The 16016-nt window shown below is 43.9% G+C and overlaps 1 protein-coding gene across 3 annotated transcripts in view; it reads left to right on the top strand.

The window, feature by feature from the left end:
- The window catches only part of LOC140389592 (stress-associated endoplasmic reticulum protein 1), a 41764-nt gene that overhangs the window by 2996 nt on the left and 22752 nt on the right, over nucleotides 1–16016 (top strand). For 2 of the 3 annotated variants that reach the window (XM_072473856.1, XM_072473854.1), the window contains exons 2-3: nucleotides 9171–9287; nucleotides 10080–10155. In XM_072473856.1, the coding sequence (XP_072329957.1) occupies nucleotides 9204–9287; nucleotides 10080–10155 (160 nt within the window). In that variant the 5' untranslated portion in view covers nucleotides 9171–9203. Of the gene's footprint in view, nucleotides 1–6411; nucleotides 6576–9170; nucleotides 9288–10079; nucleotides 10156–16016 lie in introns of those variants that run through there. The other variant, XM_072473853.1, reaches the window with a different exon arrangement.

The raw sequence follows: 16016 nt of genomic DNA on the forward strand, positions 1-16016 counted from the left end.
ATAATCAACAGGCACCGGGCTCAGGGACGGAGTCTGTCCAAATAATTAACAGACACCAGGCTCAGGTGCTGAGATTGTCCAAATAATCAACAGACACCGGGCTCAGGTGCTGAGATTGTCCAAATAATCAATAGACACCGGGCTCAGGGGCTGAGACTGTCCAAATAATTAACAGACACCAGGCTCAGGTGCTGAGATTGTCCAAATAATCAACAGACACCGGGTTCAGGGGCTGAGATTGTCCAAATAATCAACAGACACCGGGCTCAGGGACTGAGATTGTCCAAATAATTAACAGACACCGGGCTCAGGGACTGAGACTGTCCAAATAATTAACAGACACCAGGCTCAGGGACTGAGACTGTTCAAATAATCAATAGACACCGGGCTCAGGGACAGAGACTGTCCAAATAATTAACAGACACCGGGCTCAGGGACTGAGATTGTCCAAATAATCAATAGACACGGGGCTCAGGGGCTGAGACTGTCCAAAATAATCAACAGACACCGGGTTCAGGGACTGAGATTGTCCAAATAATTAACAGACACCGGGCTCAGGGACTGAGACTGTCCAAATAATTAACAGACACCAGGCTCAGGGACTGAGACTGTCCAAATAATCAATAGACACCGGGCTCAGGGACTGAGACTGTCCAAATAATTAACATACACCAGGCTCAGGGACTGAGATTGTCCAAATAATCAATAGACATGGGGCTCAGAGGCTGAGACTGTCCAAAATAATCAACAGACACCGGGTTCAGGGGCTGAGACTGTCCAAATAATCAATAGACACCGGGCTCATGGATTGAGACTGTCCAAATAATCAACAGACACCGGGGTCAGGGGCTGAGACTGTCCAAATAATCAATAGACACCGGACAGAGGGGCTGAGACTGTCCAAATAATCAATAGACACCGGGCTCAGGTGTTCAGACTGTCCAAAATAATCAATCGACACCGTGCTCAGGGACTGAGACTGTCCAAATATTCAACAGACACCGGGCTCAGGTGCTGAGACTGTCCAAATAATCAACAGACACCGGGCTCAGGGACTGAGACTGTCCAAATAATCAATAGACACCGGGCTCATGGGCTGAGACTGTCCAAATATTCAACAGACGCCGGGCTCAGGGACTGAGACTGTCCAAATAATCAATAGACACCGGGCTCAGGGACTGAGACTGTCCAAATAATCAAAGACACCGGGCTCAGGGACTGAGACTGTCCAAATAATCAATAGACACCGGGCTCAGGGACTGGGACTGTCCAAATAATCAATAGACACCGGGCTCAGGGACTGACACTGTCCATATAATCAATAGATACCGGGCTCAGGGGCTCAGACTGTCGAAATAATCAATAGACACCGGGCTCCGGGGCTCAGACTGTCCAAATAATCAATAGACACCGGGCTCAGGGGCTCAGATTGTCCAAATAATCAATTGACACCGAGTCAGAGGCTCAGACTGTCCAAATAATCAATAGACACCGGGCTCGGGGACTGAGACTGTCCAAATAATCATAGTCACCGGGCTCGGGGACTGGGATTGTCCAAATAATCAATAGACACCGGGGTCAGGGGCTGGGACTGTCCAAATAATCAATAGACACCGGGTCAGGGGCTCAGACTGTCCAAATAATCAATAGACACCGGGCTCAGGGGCTGAGACTGTCCAAATAATCAATAGACACCAGGCTCAGGGGCTGGGACTGTCCAAATAATCAATAGACACCGGGTCAGGGGCTCAGACTGTCCAAATAATCAATAGACACCAGGCTCAGGAGCTCACACTGTCCAAATAATCAATAGACACCGGGTCAGGGGCTCAGACTGTCCAAATAATCAATAGACACCAGGCTCAGGAGCTCACACTGTCCAAATAATCAATAGACACCGGGCTCAGGGGCTCAGACTGTCCAAATAATCAACAGACACGGGCTCAGGGGCTCACACTGTCCAAATAATCAATAGACACCGGGCTCAGGTGTTCAGTCTGTCCAAATAATCAATAGACACCGGGCTCAGGTGTTCAGACTGTCCAAAATAATCAATAGACACCGGGCTCAGGGACTGAGACTGTCCAAATAATCAATAGACACCGGGCTCAGGGACTGAGATTGTCCAAATAATCAACAGACACCGGGCTCAGGGACTGAGACTGTCCAAGTAATCAATAGACACCGGGTTCAGGGACTGAGACTGTCCAAAAAATCAATAGATACCGGGCTCAGGGACTGTGATTGTCCAAATAATCAACAGACACCGGGCTCAGGGCCTGAGATTATCCAAATAATCAATAGACACCGGGCTCAGGGACTGAGATTGTCCAAATAATCAATAGACACCGGGTTCAGGGACTGAGACTGTCCAAATAATCAATAGACACCGGACTCTCGGGCTGAGACTGTCCAAATAATCAATACACACCGGGCTCAGGTGTTCAGACTGTCCAAAATAATCAATCAACACCGTGCTCAGGGACTGAGACTGTCCAAATAATCAATAGACACCGGGCTCATGGGCTGAGACTGTTCAAATATTCAACAGACGCCGGGCTCAGGGACTGAGACTGTCCAAATAATTAACATACACCAGGCTCAGGGACTGAGATTGTCCAAATAATCAATAGACATGGGGCTCAGAGGCTGAGACTGTCCAAAATAATCAACAGACACCGGGTTCAGGGGCTGAGACTGTCCAAATAATCAATAGACACCGGGCTCATGGATTGAGACTGTCCAAATAATCAACAGACACCGGGGTCAGGGGCTGAGACTGTCCAAATAATCAATAGACACCGGACTCAGGGGCTGAGACTGTCCAAATAATCAATAGACACCGGGCTCAGGTGTTCAGACTGTCCAAAATAATCAATCGACATCGTGCTCAGGGACTGAGACTGTCCAAATATTCAACAGACACCGGGCTCAGGTGCTGAGACTGTCCAAATAATCAACAGACACCGGGCTCAGGGACTGAGACTGTCCAAATAATCAATAGACACCGGGCTCATGGGCTGAGACTGTCCAAATATTCAACAGACGCCGGGCTCAGGGACTGAGACTGTCCAAATAATCAATAGACACCGGGCTCAGGGACTGAGACTGTCCAACTAATCAATAGACACCGGGCTCAGGGACTGAGACTGTCCAAATAATCAATAGACACCGGGCTCAGGGACTGAGACTGTCCAAATAATCAATAGACACCGGGCTCAGGGACTGGGACTGTCCAAATAATCAATAGACACCGGGCTCAGGGACTGACACTGTCCATATAATCAATAGATACCGGGCTCAGGGGCTCAGACTGTCGAAATAATCAATAGACACCGGGCTCCGGGGCTCAGACTGTCCAAATAATCAATAGACACCGGGCTCCGGGGCTCAGATTGTCCAAATAATCAATAGACACCGGGCTCAGGGGCTCAGATTGTCCAAATAATCAATTGACACCGAGTCAGAGGCTCAGACTGTCCAAATAATCAATAGACACCGGGCTCAGGGACTGAGACTGTCCAAATAATCATAGTCACCGGGCTCGGGGACTGGGATTGTCCAAATAATCAATAGACACCGGGCTCAGGGGCTGAGACTGTCCAAATAATCAATAGACACCAGGCTCAGGGGCTGGGACTGTCCAAATAATCAATAGACACCGGGTCAGGGGCTCAGACTGTCCAAATAATCAATAGACACCAGGCTCAGGAGCTCACACTGTCCAAATAATCAATAGACACCGGGTCAGGGGCTCAGACTGTCCAAATAATCAATAGACACCAGGCTCAGGAGCTCACACTGTCCAAATAATCAATAGACACCGGGCTCAGGGGCTCACACTGTCCAAATAATCAACAGACACGGGCTCAGGGGCTCACACTGTCCAAATAATCAATAGACACCGGGCTCAGGTGTTCAGTCTGTCCAAATAATCAATAGACACCGGGCTCAGGTGTTCAGACTGTCCAAAATAATCAATACACACCGGGCTCAGGGACTGAGACTGTCCAAATAATCAATAGACACCGGGCTCAGGGACTGAGATTGTCCAAATTATCAACAGACACCGGGCTCAGGGACTGAGACTGTCCAAGTAATCAATAGACACCGGGTTCAGGGACTGAGACTGTCCAAAAAATCAATAGATACCGGGCTCAGGGACTGTGATTGTCCAAATAATCAATAGACCCCGGGCTCAGGGACTGAGATTGTCCAAATAATCAATAGACACCGGGTTCAGGGACTGAGACTGTCCAAATAATCAATAGACACCGGACTCAGGGGCTGAGACTGTCCAAATAATCAATAGACACCGGGCTCAGGTGTTCAGACTGTCCAAAATAATCAATCGACACCGTGCTCAGGGACTGAGACTGTCCAAATAATCAATAGACACCGGGCTCATGGGCTGAGACTGTCCAAATATTCAACAGACGCCGGGCTCAGGGACTGAGACTGTCCAAATAATCAATAGACACCGGGCTCAGGGACTGAGACTGTCCAAATAATCAATAGACACCGGGCTCAGGGACTGAGACTGTCCAAATAATCAATAGACACCGGGCTCAGGGACTGAGACTGTCCAAATAATCAATAGACACCGGGCTCAGGGACTGGGACTGTCCAAATAATCAATAGACACCGGGCTCAGGGACTGACACTGTCCATATAATCAATAGATACCGGGCTCAGGGGCTCAGACTGTCCAAATAATCAATAGACACCGGGCTCCGGGGCTCAGACTGTCCAAATAATCAGTAGACACCGGGCTCAGGGGCTCAGATTGTCCAAATAATCAATAGACACCGGGCTCAGGGGCTCAGATTGTCCAAATAATCAATTGACACCGAGTCAGAGGCTCAGACTGTCCAAATAATCAATAGACACCGGGCTCAGGGACTGAGACTGTCCAAATAATCATAGTCACCGGGCTCGGGGACTGGGATTGTCCAAATAATCAATAGACACTGGGGTCAGGGGCTGGGACTGTCCAAATAATCAATAGACACCGGGTCAGGGGCTCAGACTGTCCAAATAATCAATAGACACCGGGCTCAGGGGCTGAGACTGTCCAAATAATCAATAGACACCAGGCTCAGGGGCTGGGACTGTCCAAATAATCAATAGACACCGGGTCAGGGGCTCAGACTGTCCAAATAATCAATAGACACCAGGCTCAGGAGCTCACACTGTCCAAATAATCAATAGACACCGGGCTCAGGGGCTCAGACTGTCCAAATAATCAACAGACACGGGCTCAGGGGCTCACACTGTCCAAATAATCAATAGACACCGGGCTCAGGTGTTCAGTCTGTCCAAATAATCAATAGACACCGGGCCCAGGTGTTCAGACTGTCCAAATAATCAATTGAAATCAGGGTCAGGGGCTGAGACTGTCCAAATAATCAATAGAAACCAAAATTGGGCAGATTTTTAAATAATGCCTTATGAATTCCCCACTCCGCCTATGAAGACATCGTGTTGTGAATTATTTGTGCAATAGTTGAATTAGTTGCAACAAATACAAAAACAAATGTTGGACAATCGTAGCAGGTCTGACAACATCTGCGGAGAGAGAACAGAGCTAACGTTTTGAGTCTGGATGACTCTTTGACGAAGAATCACCCAGACTTGCAACATTAGCTCCGCTCTCTCTCCACAGATGCTGTCAGACCTCCTGCGATTGTCCAGCATTTTCTGTTTTTGTTTCATATTCTAGCATCCGCGTAATTTGTTTTTCTCCTAGTGGAATTAGTCAACCAGTTTACTCCTTAATATCAGTGTTAATGTTGACTAACAGCATGTTTGTGGTTAGAGATCAGTGTGTTCAATTGTTTTTTTAACATCTTCATTCTGTTTTGCATTGCTTGTGTTTAGAAATTGCTTTTGCCCAATGCTTTTGGGATCTTTCTGTATTAGAGTGCTGAGAGTAGGGGTGTACTGATAAGTGTCTTCTGTATTTTTGCGCAGGCGGCAAGGCAGGCAAGACAAAACTGAATAATTTGTATTTGTGTGCTACCTTCTCCTGATTTTGAGAAAGTTTCAGGTAGAATGTGTTTTTGTTGGATTGTTACTCTTGTAATGTGAGCAAATACTATTTGGCAACCGCAAGATCCTACAAATGACAAAAGATGAATAACCAGTCAGTGCTATTTGAGGGTATTGGTTGCAATGTTGTCAGGGCACTCGAGAAAACCCTTTGAGGCTTTGGTTTACTGTATTACCTCGATGATTGAAACTTTTGATAACCTGCACTATTCAATAGTGTATTTAAATACTCAGATCCTGGAGTCTTAACCTTCTGCTTCTGAGGAAAAATATCCTTCCAATTCAGCCAAACCTGTTAATCTGCATCAGGTTGTGACCATATTTCCTCTTTTTCTAGGTGTGATTTTTGAGTGTTCTTCGCATATGGAGTATTGTACACAGTTGGCTATCGGCAGCTGTCAGTTGTAACTGTGCAGTGGTTTAGAGGTTGAACCAAGATGTGTGCCCACATGGTCTGTGGTTGTCGACTTTGTGAACCTCCTAGCACAATAACCAGCTTCCCCAGAAGAGGAAACACATTTCTGGTATTTTTATTTTGGAAGAACAGGGGAGATTTCACCAAATGAAATGAAAGCTAGCAGATTTTATGTTTAAATGAATTACTTTCCCACTTCAAATGTCCACGTATCATTCCCCACCGAGCGCTGTTGCTGCTCTATAATCAGTTGCTTGGAAGTGGGAGGGTGAAAACCTGGAGAAAGTGTCTGTCTGACATTTGGAATCTGTTTTGAATGTCTTCCCCTGCCCAACATGAAATTGATTGAAGATGGGAATTTGCCACGTGGAATTGGAGAGATGTATATCCCTATTTTTAGTCTTGGCGATTTATGCTTACTTTGGGTCAATCAGCTTAGCTCATGTGACTAAACTCCATTGAAATATGCCACCTTCATCTGGAAAGATCTTGGCTTTAAAGTTTAATTCCTGCTTTCTTCGATTAGTTTGTAAGAGCTGTTTTCAAATTGACAATATTTTTCTGCCCGTGAATGGCATTAAAATAAACACTAAGCAGAGAATGTGACCTGCTTCAAAATAAAGAGTTTTAATAAAAAGCTATGGATTAGCATGTAACACCTTTTACGCAACAGCTGCATGTGAAGGTGGATAAACTCTTATCAAATCAGGTTTCTGACCTTGTCACAGCACTGAAACAACCCGAACCAAGGATAAATGTTATGCCCCTTGTGGATGCTGCATTAGCCTTCTTTGACCTCTGCAACCTTTGATATCGTTGAGCACACAACATTCATTCAGCTCTTTCATTATCCATCCAGCTCAGTGGAGATATCCTTACTTTGTTTCCACTGGATCAAAATCCGTGACAGTACTGTGGATGTACCTACACCACCTGGACTGCAGCTGTTCAAGAAGGCAGCTCACCGCCACCTTCTCAAAGGCAATTGGGGATTGACAATAAACGCTGAACTAGCCACATCCCATGAATGAACAAAAAAAAAAAGAGTTTCGCTCATATGCCCAATCATAAATGAATCTCTAGCAATGGTTTCTCTTTCCACCCATCTTTGTTACCTCTGGAGTCCCACATGAATCGGTGGCTGCAGGCTGACCCTTGGCAACACAATCTGCAACCCCGGGCCCGCTTTCCACAACTACACTGGGGACACCAATTTCTAATCTTGTGCCCTGCATTACCATTGTTATCTGACCACTTGTCCAATATTCAGTTCTGGATGAGCTGCAATTTCCTCCAGTTAAAATGTGGAATATCTTCACTGCCTTCTCACCCCTCTCCACGGTCACAGACTGAGGCTGAACCAGACACAGTGCAATCTCTGTACTCTGTATTTTTCTCATATATCCTCTGACATAAGAATTCCTGATACATTGTCACCGAGGCGCTCATTCATGCCTTTGTCACCTCCAGTTTTGACTGCTTCATAGCTATCCTGGCCAGCTCCTCGCTATGCCTCTCATTCACCCGAAACTCTTCCTACCATGAGTTTTGCTGACCCAACCCTCTTTTTGGTGACCTGTGTTGGCTCTTGGTTCCCCTTCCCAATCCCATGCCTCCCATTTTATATTTTCATTCTCATGATTAAATCCCTTTGTGGTGTTATCTCACTATGGCCCTAGTGTCCTCATTTGTCTCTGGTGCATCATGCACCCTCTTCTCACCCCTCAATTGGTGACTGTGCCACCAGCTGTCTGGAGCTCAGTCTGTGATGTTCTTCCCTAAATCTTGGATTTTTTTTTACTTCTTACCATTATCTCGTTATCCATTTTTTTTCTCCTATTTTATACCTTTTGTTGACCACCTAGAGACTTTTTTAATGTTAAATTTGCTCTCTAAATTCTAGAAGTTAAATCATATAAGACCAGTCCTACAAAATGGAAGAGGAATTACAGTCTGTTATAAACTATTGGGTTATTTGAGTAATTTGTTCACTGATTCTGGGTTATTTGCCTCCCTCCTTGCTACTTCCCAACCGCATTGACTGCCTTGTCATGTCCAGACTGAGTTTTGACAATGCTACCTTTGATCTCCATACACTAACCAATCTGCATCATGAAAAACAGTGACTTATTTGACTACCTGTGTGCAGTAGACTTGAGTAAAACTGGGCAAATTCAAATGAATTCTGCAGAGCGAGAAAGGACATGAAGCAGAATTGTGTGAGAGGTTCCATTCGTAGAAGGAAGGTTAATAAAGTCTGATGGGGTGTTGTCCCCCACCCCCCTCCCCCACTGCAATTCTCCACATCATGCAAATAGGTTTTGGGATTAGACTTGGTTGTTTCCTGCCTAGCTCCCAGCCTCTGCTGCCACTGTAGGGGAAGACAAGTAAAAGGTCAGCCACTTTTCCCAAGAGGGTTGAAAAAAAAAATCATTAGACCATCCTTGAGCATTTGATTGTGGATTCTAGAGCAACTTTAGTAAATGTTTGGAACTGCTCAGAGTGGAAGGGGGGGGGGGGGGGGACCCAAGAAAAGAACAGAATGAGAGTAAACTTTAGTTTAGTGTGGGTCTTTTGAGGTTGCCATTTCCCTTTTCAAAATACATTGAGTTTCTACTGCAAGTCTAAATAACCACTTCAAATGTTAAACCTTGTTTCCTTTCATTCAAACTTGGAATTAATTAATTTCTTTGCTAAATTTTAGTCAGTTTGTGTGGCATTTTGGCCCTGCAAAACAATGGTGGCCAAACAGAGAATCCGGATGGCAAATGAGAAGCACAGTAAAAACATCACACAACGAGGGAATGTTCCCAAAAGTTCGGTAAGGATTGGTTTGAGTCTCTCTCTCCATATGTGCCGTAAAAGTTGATTTTAAGTCACTCGTTTACGTGTATCCTTTGTTCTGTGGAATTGCGTGATTTCTGGCTAATTATAAAAGAAGCCTCAATTAAATTTACATCTCCAAAGTGGTTCAATAATTAGATTGTGCAATAATTGGGGCTTTAAGTCTAATTCCTTTCCCCTTTCATACCATGTCACAACAGGGATTTTCTGCCGCATAGGAAGTTTCGGGCAGCACTGAAGTACTGGCTAAAAATGCTAGTATAATTCAAAAAATTTAAATTAAAAGCATCTGAAAAGTATGCTTATGAAAAGATAGTTATTAATTTCTCACTAACAAAGACCCTCAGTGCCCATTTGTCACTTTTGTCACTGTTTCATCAGCATTCCCTTTCTCATACAAGCAGGAGGGTGGAAAGAAGTTAAATAAAATTTGTGAGATTTTCAGCTGCATCCCTGCCACATTCTTCACAATACCCATCGGTTAAAACCTGATGCTTCCCAAAATGGTTCTCCGATGAACTGACAGTAATCTTGTATTTTTGCCCATCATCATCATCTCGAGCAGTCAAAATGCTCTGTGTTGAATTGTCCTGTTTTATTGTCTAATCTGTGTATTTCAATAATATGAGTTAGCAGTATGTGTTTTGTAACTGAACCTGTCTAGTTGTTCCGGAGAATCTGGCATTGTAAGCTTATCCAGTCTCTGTTTTATTTCAGTGAGTACATAGTCCCTTTTGTGAAATAATTAGTGAAGTATCTGTCATTACAGAAAACAACACCAGATGAAAAATCATCGGTTGGTCCTTGGCTATTGGCACTTTTCATTTTTGTTGTTTGTGGATCAGGTAACTTTCCTTATTCTTTAAAACTCATCTGGTGTTTGAATTAACATTTTAAAGTGTGTGAAATTTTGCTCATTTGTGCATTAAATTTGGCTAAAACTGCCACGAATCCTCAAACAGAAGAGTAGAAGACAAGACAGATTAAAATAGCCGATGAAATTAAGTGTTCATGGATGATGAGCATGTTGGGTTGGATATTGTAGTTTTGTACTTAATAGGCAGTAGTTTGTTCTTGGGCAGCTTGGCTTGAATCAGAAATTGATAAAGTTCAGAGAAAATTATAATTAATTTCTGTTGATTTAGGTGACAGCCATTTTTTACCTGGAAACCTGCGTATGGTTTTCAGGAGTATCTTGTCATTATTTTGGCTGAGTGATGTTTCCTGACCCATTCTGGAGAGCTTTGCTGTGCCACCACAAGCCCATTGACCTGTTTTTTCTGAGGCTTCTGAGTCGAAAGCGGCCTTGATGTTAACGGCAGGTATTATTGCCTCTTGCTCTGATACGCTGCTCTTGCATCACATTTGGTTGAAAGCTGGGATGAGTTCTGGAGTGGAGTGGTCCTGGTGAAACTTGAACGTAGCATTGTTGAGCTACTTGACTGTTGGTGACACCTTCAGTCTCTTTACTCATCGGGAGCGGCTAACAGGATATTAACAGCCTGCGTTAGATTTATCCTTTTATCCGTGAATCAGACATACGTGAGCAGGAATCCATGTTTTTAAATGGATGCTAGTGTTGTAGCTGTTCTGCAACAGCTTAGTCAGGGCACAATGGCCTGAGGAAAAACATTGAATGGAGTGGTCAGGGATTGGTGCAGGATTAGTAACAATACCGTAGAGGAGGAATTCCGGGAGTGTTTACGGAATGGTTTTCTGGACTAATACATTGAGGAACCAACTAGAGAACAGAGCATCCTAGACTGGATATTGTGTAATGAGAAAGGAATAATTGGCAATCCAGTTGTGCGATACCCTTGGGGATGAGTGACCATAATATGATAGAATTCTTCATCAAGCTGGAGAGTGATGTCGTTGATTCAGGGTCCTGAATCTAAATTAAGGAAACTACGATGGTATGAGGTGCGAATTGTCTCTGATGGATTGGGGAACATTATTTTGACTATGATGGACTGTGGAACGTTATTTAAAGGGATGATAGTAGATGGGCAGTGACAAACATTCAAAGAGACAATGGGTGTACTGCAACAATTATTCATTCCTGTCTGGTGCAAAAAAAGAATTGGAAAGCTGACAAAATCATGGCTTACAAGGGAAATTAGAGATAGTATTAGATCCAAGGACGAGACATGCAAATTTGGCCAGAAAAACAGCAGACCCGAGGATTGGGAGCAGTTTAGAATTCAGCAAAGGAGGAAAAAGGAATTTATTAAGAAGGAGAAAATAAGAGCATGAGAGGAAGCTTAAGGTGAACATAAAAACTGACTATAAAAGCCTCTTTCGGTATGTGAAGAGAAAAAGATTGGTGAAGACTAATTTCCCTTGCAGTCCGAAACAGGGAAATTTTATAACGGGGAACAAAAAAATAGCTGACAAACTGGATACAAACTTTGGTTTTGCCTTCAGAAAGGAGGACACCTAGCATTACAGAAATATTGGGAAACACCGGGTTTACTGAGCACGAGGGGCTGAAGGAAATCCGTATTAGTAGGGAAATGGTGTTGGGGAAATTGATGGGATTGAAGGCCGATAAATCCCCAGGACCTAATAATCTACATCCCAGTATATTTAAGGAATTAGCCCTCGAAATAGTGGATGCATTGGTGGTAATTTTCCAAGATAATATAGACTCTAAAACAGTTCCTACAGATTGGAGGCTAGCTAATGTAACCCCACTATTTAAATAGAGCAGTAGAGGGAAAACTGGGAATTATAGACGAGTCAGCCTGGCGTCGGTAGTGGGGAAAATGCTAGAGTCCTTTATAAAAGATGTAATAGCAGAGCACGTGGAAAACAGTGGCAGACAGTCATCATGGATTTACAAAAGGACAATCATGCTTTACAAATCTACTGGAATTCTTCGAGGATATAATTAGCAGAGTTGGTAAGGGGTAGCCAGTGGATGTGGTTTATTTGAATAAGGTCCCACGTAAGAGATTAGCATGTAAAAATAAAGTGCATGGAATTTGGGATAGTGTATTTAGATGGACAGAAAACCGGTTGACAGACAGGAATCAAAGAATAGGAATAACTGGGTCTTTTTCCAAGTGGTAGGCAGTGACTAGCGGGATACTGCAAGAATTAATGCTGGGACCCCAGCTATTCACAATATATAATAATGATTTAACTGAGGGAACTATATGTAAAAACTCCAGATTTGCAGCTGAAAGCTGGGTGGGAGAGTGAGCTGTGAAGCGGATGCAGAGATGCTTCAGTATGATTTGGACAAGGTGAATGAGTAGGCAAATCCACTGCAGATGCAGTATAATGTAGGTAAGTGCGAGGTTATCCACTTTGGCAGCAAAAACAGAAAGGCAGGCTATTATCTGATTAGCTACAAATTGGGAGAAGGGAATGTGCAACGAGACCTGGGTGATCCCGTACACCAGTCACTGCAGGGAAGCAGCAGGCGGTAAAGAAGTCAAATGGTTTTTTTTTGGCCCTTAATAGCAAGAGGAATAGAGTACAGGAGCAGGGATGTCTTGCTGCAATTATACAGGACCTTGGTGCGACCACACCTGGAAAATTGTGTGAAATTTTGGTTGTCTTATCTGAAAAAGGATGTTCTTGCTGTAGAGGGAGTGCAGCAAAGATTTACCCGACTGATTCCTGGGATGGCAGGACTGACATATGAGGAGAAATTGAGTTGGTTAGGATTGTATTCATTGGGAGTTTTGAAGAATTGAAGAAGGTCCCGTAGCACTGTTGCTTCACAGCGCCAGGGCCCCAGGTTCGATTCCCGGCTTGGGCCACTGTCTGTGCGGAATGTTTGCACATTCTCCCTGTGTCTGCGTGGGTTCCCTCTGGGTGCTCCGACAAGTCCCGAAAGACGTGATGTTAGGTGAATTGGACATTCTGAATTGCCCCTCCTTGTACCCAAACAGGTGCCAGAATGTGGCGACTAGGGGATTTTCACAGTAACGTCATTGCAGTGTTAATGTAAGCCTACTTGTGACAATAAAGATGCCGGATTATTATAAAGATTATATTATAACTTCTTCCATCAGGCAGGAGATACAAAAGTCTGAGAACACGCATGAACCAACTGAAAAACAGCTTCTTCCCCGCTGTTCCCAGACTCCTAAACGACCCTCTTATGGATTGACCTCATTAACACTACACCCCTATATGCTTCACCCGATGCCGGTGCTATGTAGTTACATGGTGTACCTTGTGTTGCCCTATTAGGTATTTTATTTTATTTTCATGTACTTAATGATCTGTTGAGCTGCTCGCAAAAAAATACTTTTCACTGTACCTTGGTACACGTGACAATAAACAAAATCCAAATGCAACATATAAAATTTGAACCGAACTAGACAGGATAATTTGACTGAGACCAACTTGACACATTAGGATAAACGTAGGAAGGATGTTCTCGATGGTGGGGGTGCCCAGAACCAGGGGTCACAGTCTAAGGATACGGGGTAGACCATTTAGAACTGAAATAAGGAAAGATTTCTCCACCCAGAGAGTGGTGATCCTGTGGAATTCTCTACCACAGAAAGCAGTTGAGGCCAAAACATTGTATGTATTCAAGAAGGAGTTAGATATAGCTCTTGGGGCGAAAGGGATCAAAGGATATGGGGGAAAGCGGGAACAGCTTACTGAGTTGGATGATCAGCCATCATAATGAATGGTGGAGCAGGCTCAAAGGGCCGAATGGCCTACTCCTATTTTCTAAGTTTCTAGGGGCACCTGCAGTAGAATTTTTCAGCACGGGCAAAGGCCATTCTGCACAACAGGTCTGTCCTGGTCTTTTTGCTCCACATGAGCCTCCCACTCCTCCTCCAACAAATCCTATCCGCATAATCTTCCATTCCTTTCTCTTCCATGTACTTATTTAACTTCCCTTTTAAATGCATCTGTTATTTGCTTCTTTCTCTGTGGTAGCAAGTTCCACATTCTCACCACTCTGTAGTTAAGAAGTTTCTCTTCAATTCCTTTTGCATTTATTGGTGTCTCTGACTTGCATTTAGATCCTTTAATTTTGGACTTTCTTTTGTCTTGCTGTTCAACTCTATAAGTCACCTGGATTCAGATATTGCACTGTATTAGAAAGTACTAAATTGGGGAGAAGGGGACAGGAAGCATAATTAACGAATGGTGATGAAAAATTGAGAGGCTTAAAGAGATATGAGATGAACCATGTCCAGTTATCGAGAATCAGCAATTGCCAAAGCAAGCAGAATGCTGAGCATGTGGCCAAATCTACAGCAATTAGTTACATTTGTATTACACCTTTAATGTATTAAATGGTTTCCAGACACTTCATGGTAATGTTTTCAACCAAAATTTGACTGAGACACACGAGACATTAGGATAAACATTTGTTAAAGAGGGAGGTTTTAACGAGTATATTAAAGGAGAAGAGTTAGAGAGTGGGGAATGTTTAAAAAGAGAATTCAAGAGCTTAGTACGGAGCAGAAGATGCCGCCACTAATGGAGGAGCGACTTAAAATTGGGGATGCACAAGAGGCCAGGGCTGGGGGGAAAGCAGAAATTGCAGATGGTTGTGAAGACGTTTACAGAGTTGTGAGGGGCAGGGCCACGGAGGGATTTGAAAACTTAAGATGAGAATTTTAAAATCAAGGCATTGCTGGACGGGGAGCCAGCCTAGGTCAGCAAGCACTGTAGCGCTGGGTGAAATGGGCTTGCTGCACATCGGATATGGGCAACAGAGATTTGGATGTGCTCAAGTTTTACAAAAGGTCCAAGGTGGGAGACTGGCCAGGAGAGTATTAGAATAGTCAATTCTGGAGGTGCCGAAGCGCTGTATGAGGATTTCAATGCTGGATGAGCTGAGGTTGAGAGTAGAGTGAAATGTTTGAGGTGCTCGTGCGCGATGTATATCATTCCAGTTAGGCTATTCCAGGAACACTGAATTGAGGTCTGGGCAAAAAAGATGAACATAAAATCTGTGGAAGTGATACAAAGAGAGTAAAGGTGAACAAAGCTACGGAGGTTGATTCAAAAATTCTACCCTGAGCCTTTGGAGGGGGTGTATGAAACAAGGACTTTTACAATTCTGTAAGAAATTAATCCTGAACATTATTCCAAGTTAAAGCATAACTGCAGTATATGGGGATATAGATGCAAACCAATAAAAGGTAAGTTTAGAAGATAATCATTATCAGTGTCACAAGCAGGCTTGCATTAACACTGCAATGAAGTTACTGTGAAAAGCCCCTAGTCGCCACATTCCGGTGCCTGTTTGTGTACTCTGCGGGAGAATTCAGAATGTCCAATTCACCTAACATTTTTCGGGACTTGTGGGAGGAAACTGGAGCACCCGGAGGAAACCCATGCAGAGAACGTGCAGACTCCACACAGACAGTGACCCAAGCCGGAATCAAACCCAGACCCCTGCCGTTGTGAAGCAACATGTGCTGACCACTGTGCTACTGTGCCGCCCTAGTAAATTGGAAAACACTTCTTTGCCTGCATTGGCTATTATCTGGAAAAATGTTCTGTGTTTAAAAGAGTCATTCAAGTGGTAGTTTGTGCCTGTTTTGGAATTGTTGCCCATCCAAACTTATCTTTGTGTACCTGTAACTCTGTGTAGCTAAGTTAATTGAAACGACCTAAGATTTTTTAATTGTTTTGCATTTTTTTGCTATTTTGGCTCCTGACTTATGCCACGTTGCATTGCAATGTGACTTGGGAAGACATTAAAGTAAATAAT

This window comes from Scyliorhinus torazame, chromosome 14 (assembly GCF_047496885.1).
Source record: "Scyliorhinus torazame isolate Kashiwa2021f chromosome 14, sScyTor2.1, whole genome shotgun sequence".
NCBI lineage: Eukaryota > Metazoa > Chordata > Chondrichthyes > Carcharhiniformes > Scyliorhinidae > Scyliorhinus > Scyliorhinus torazame.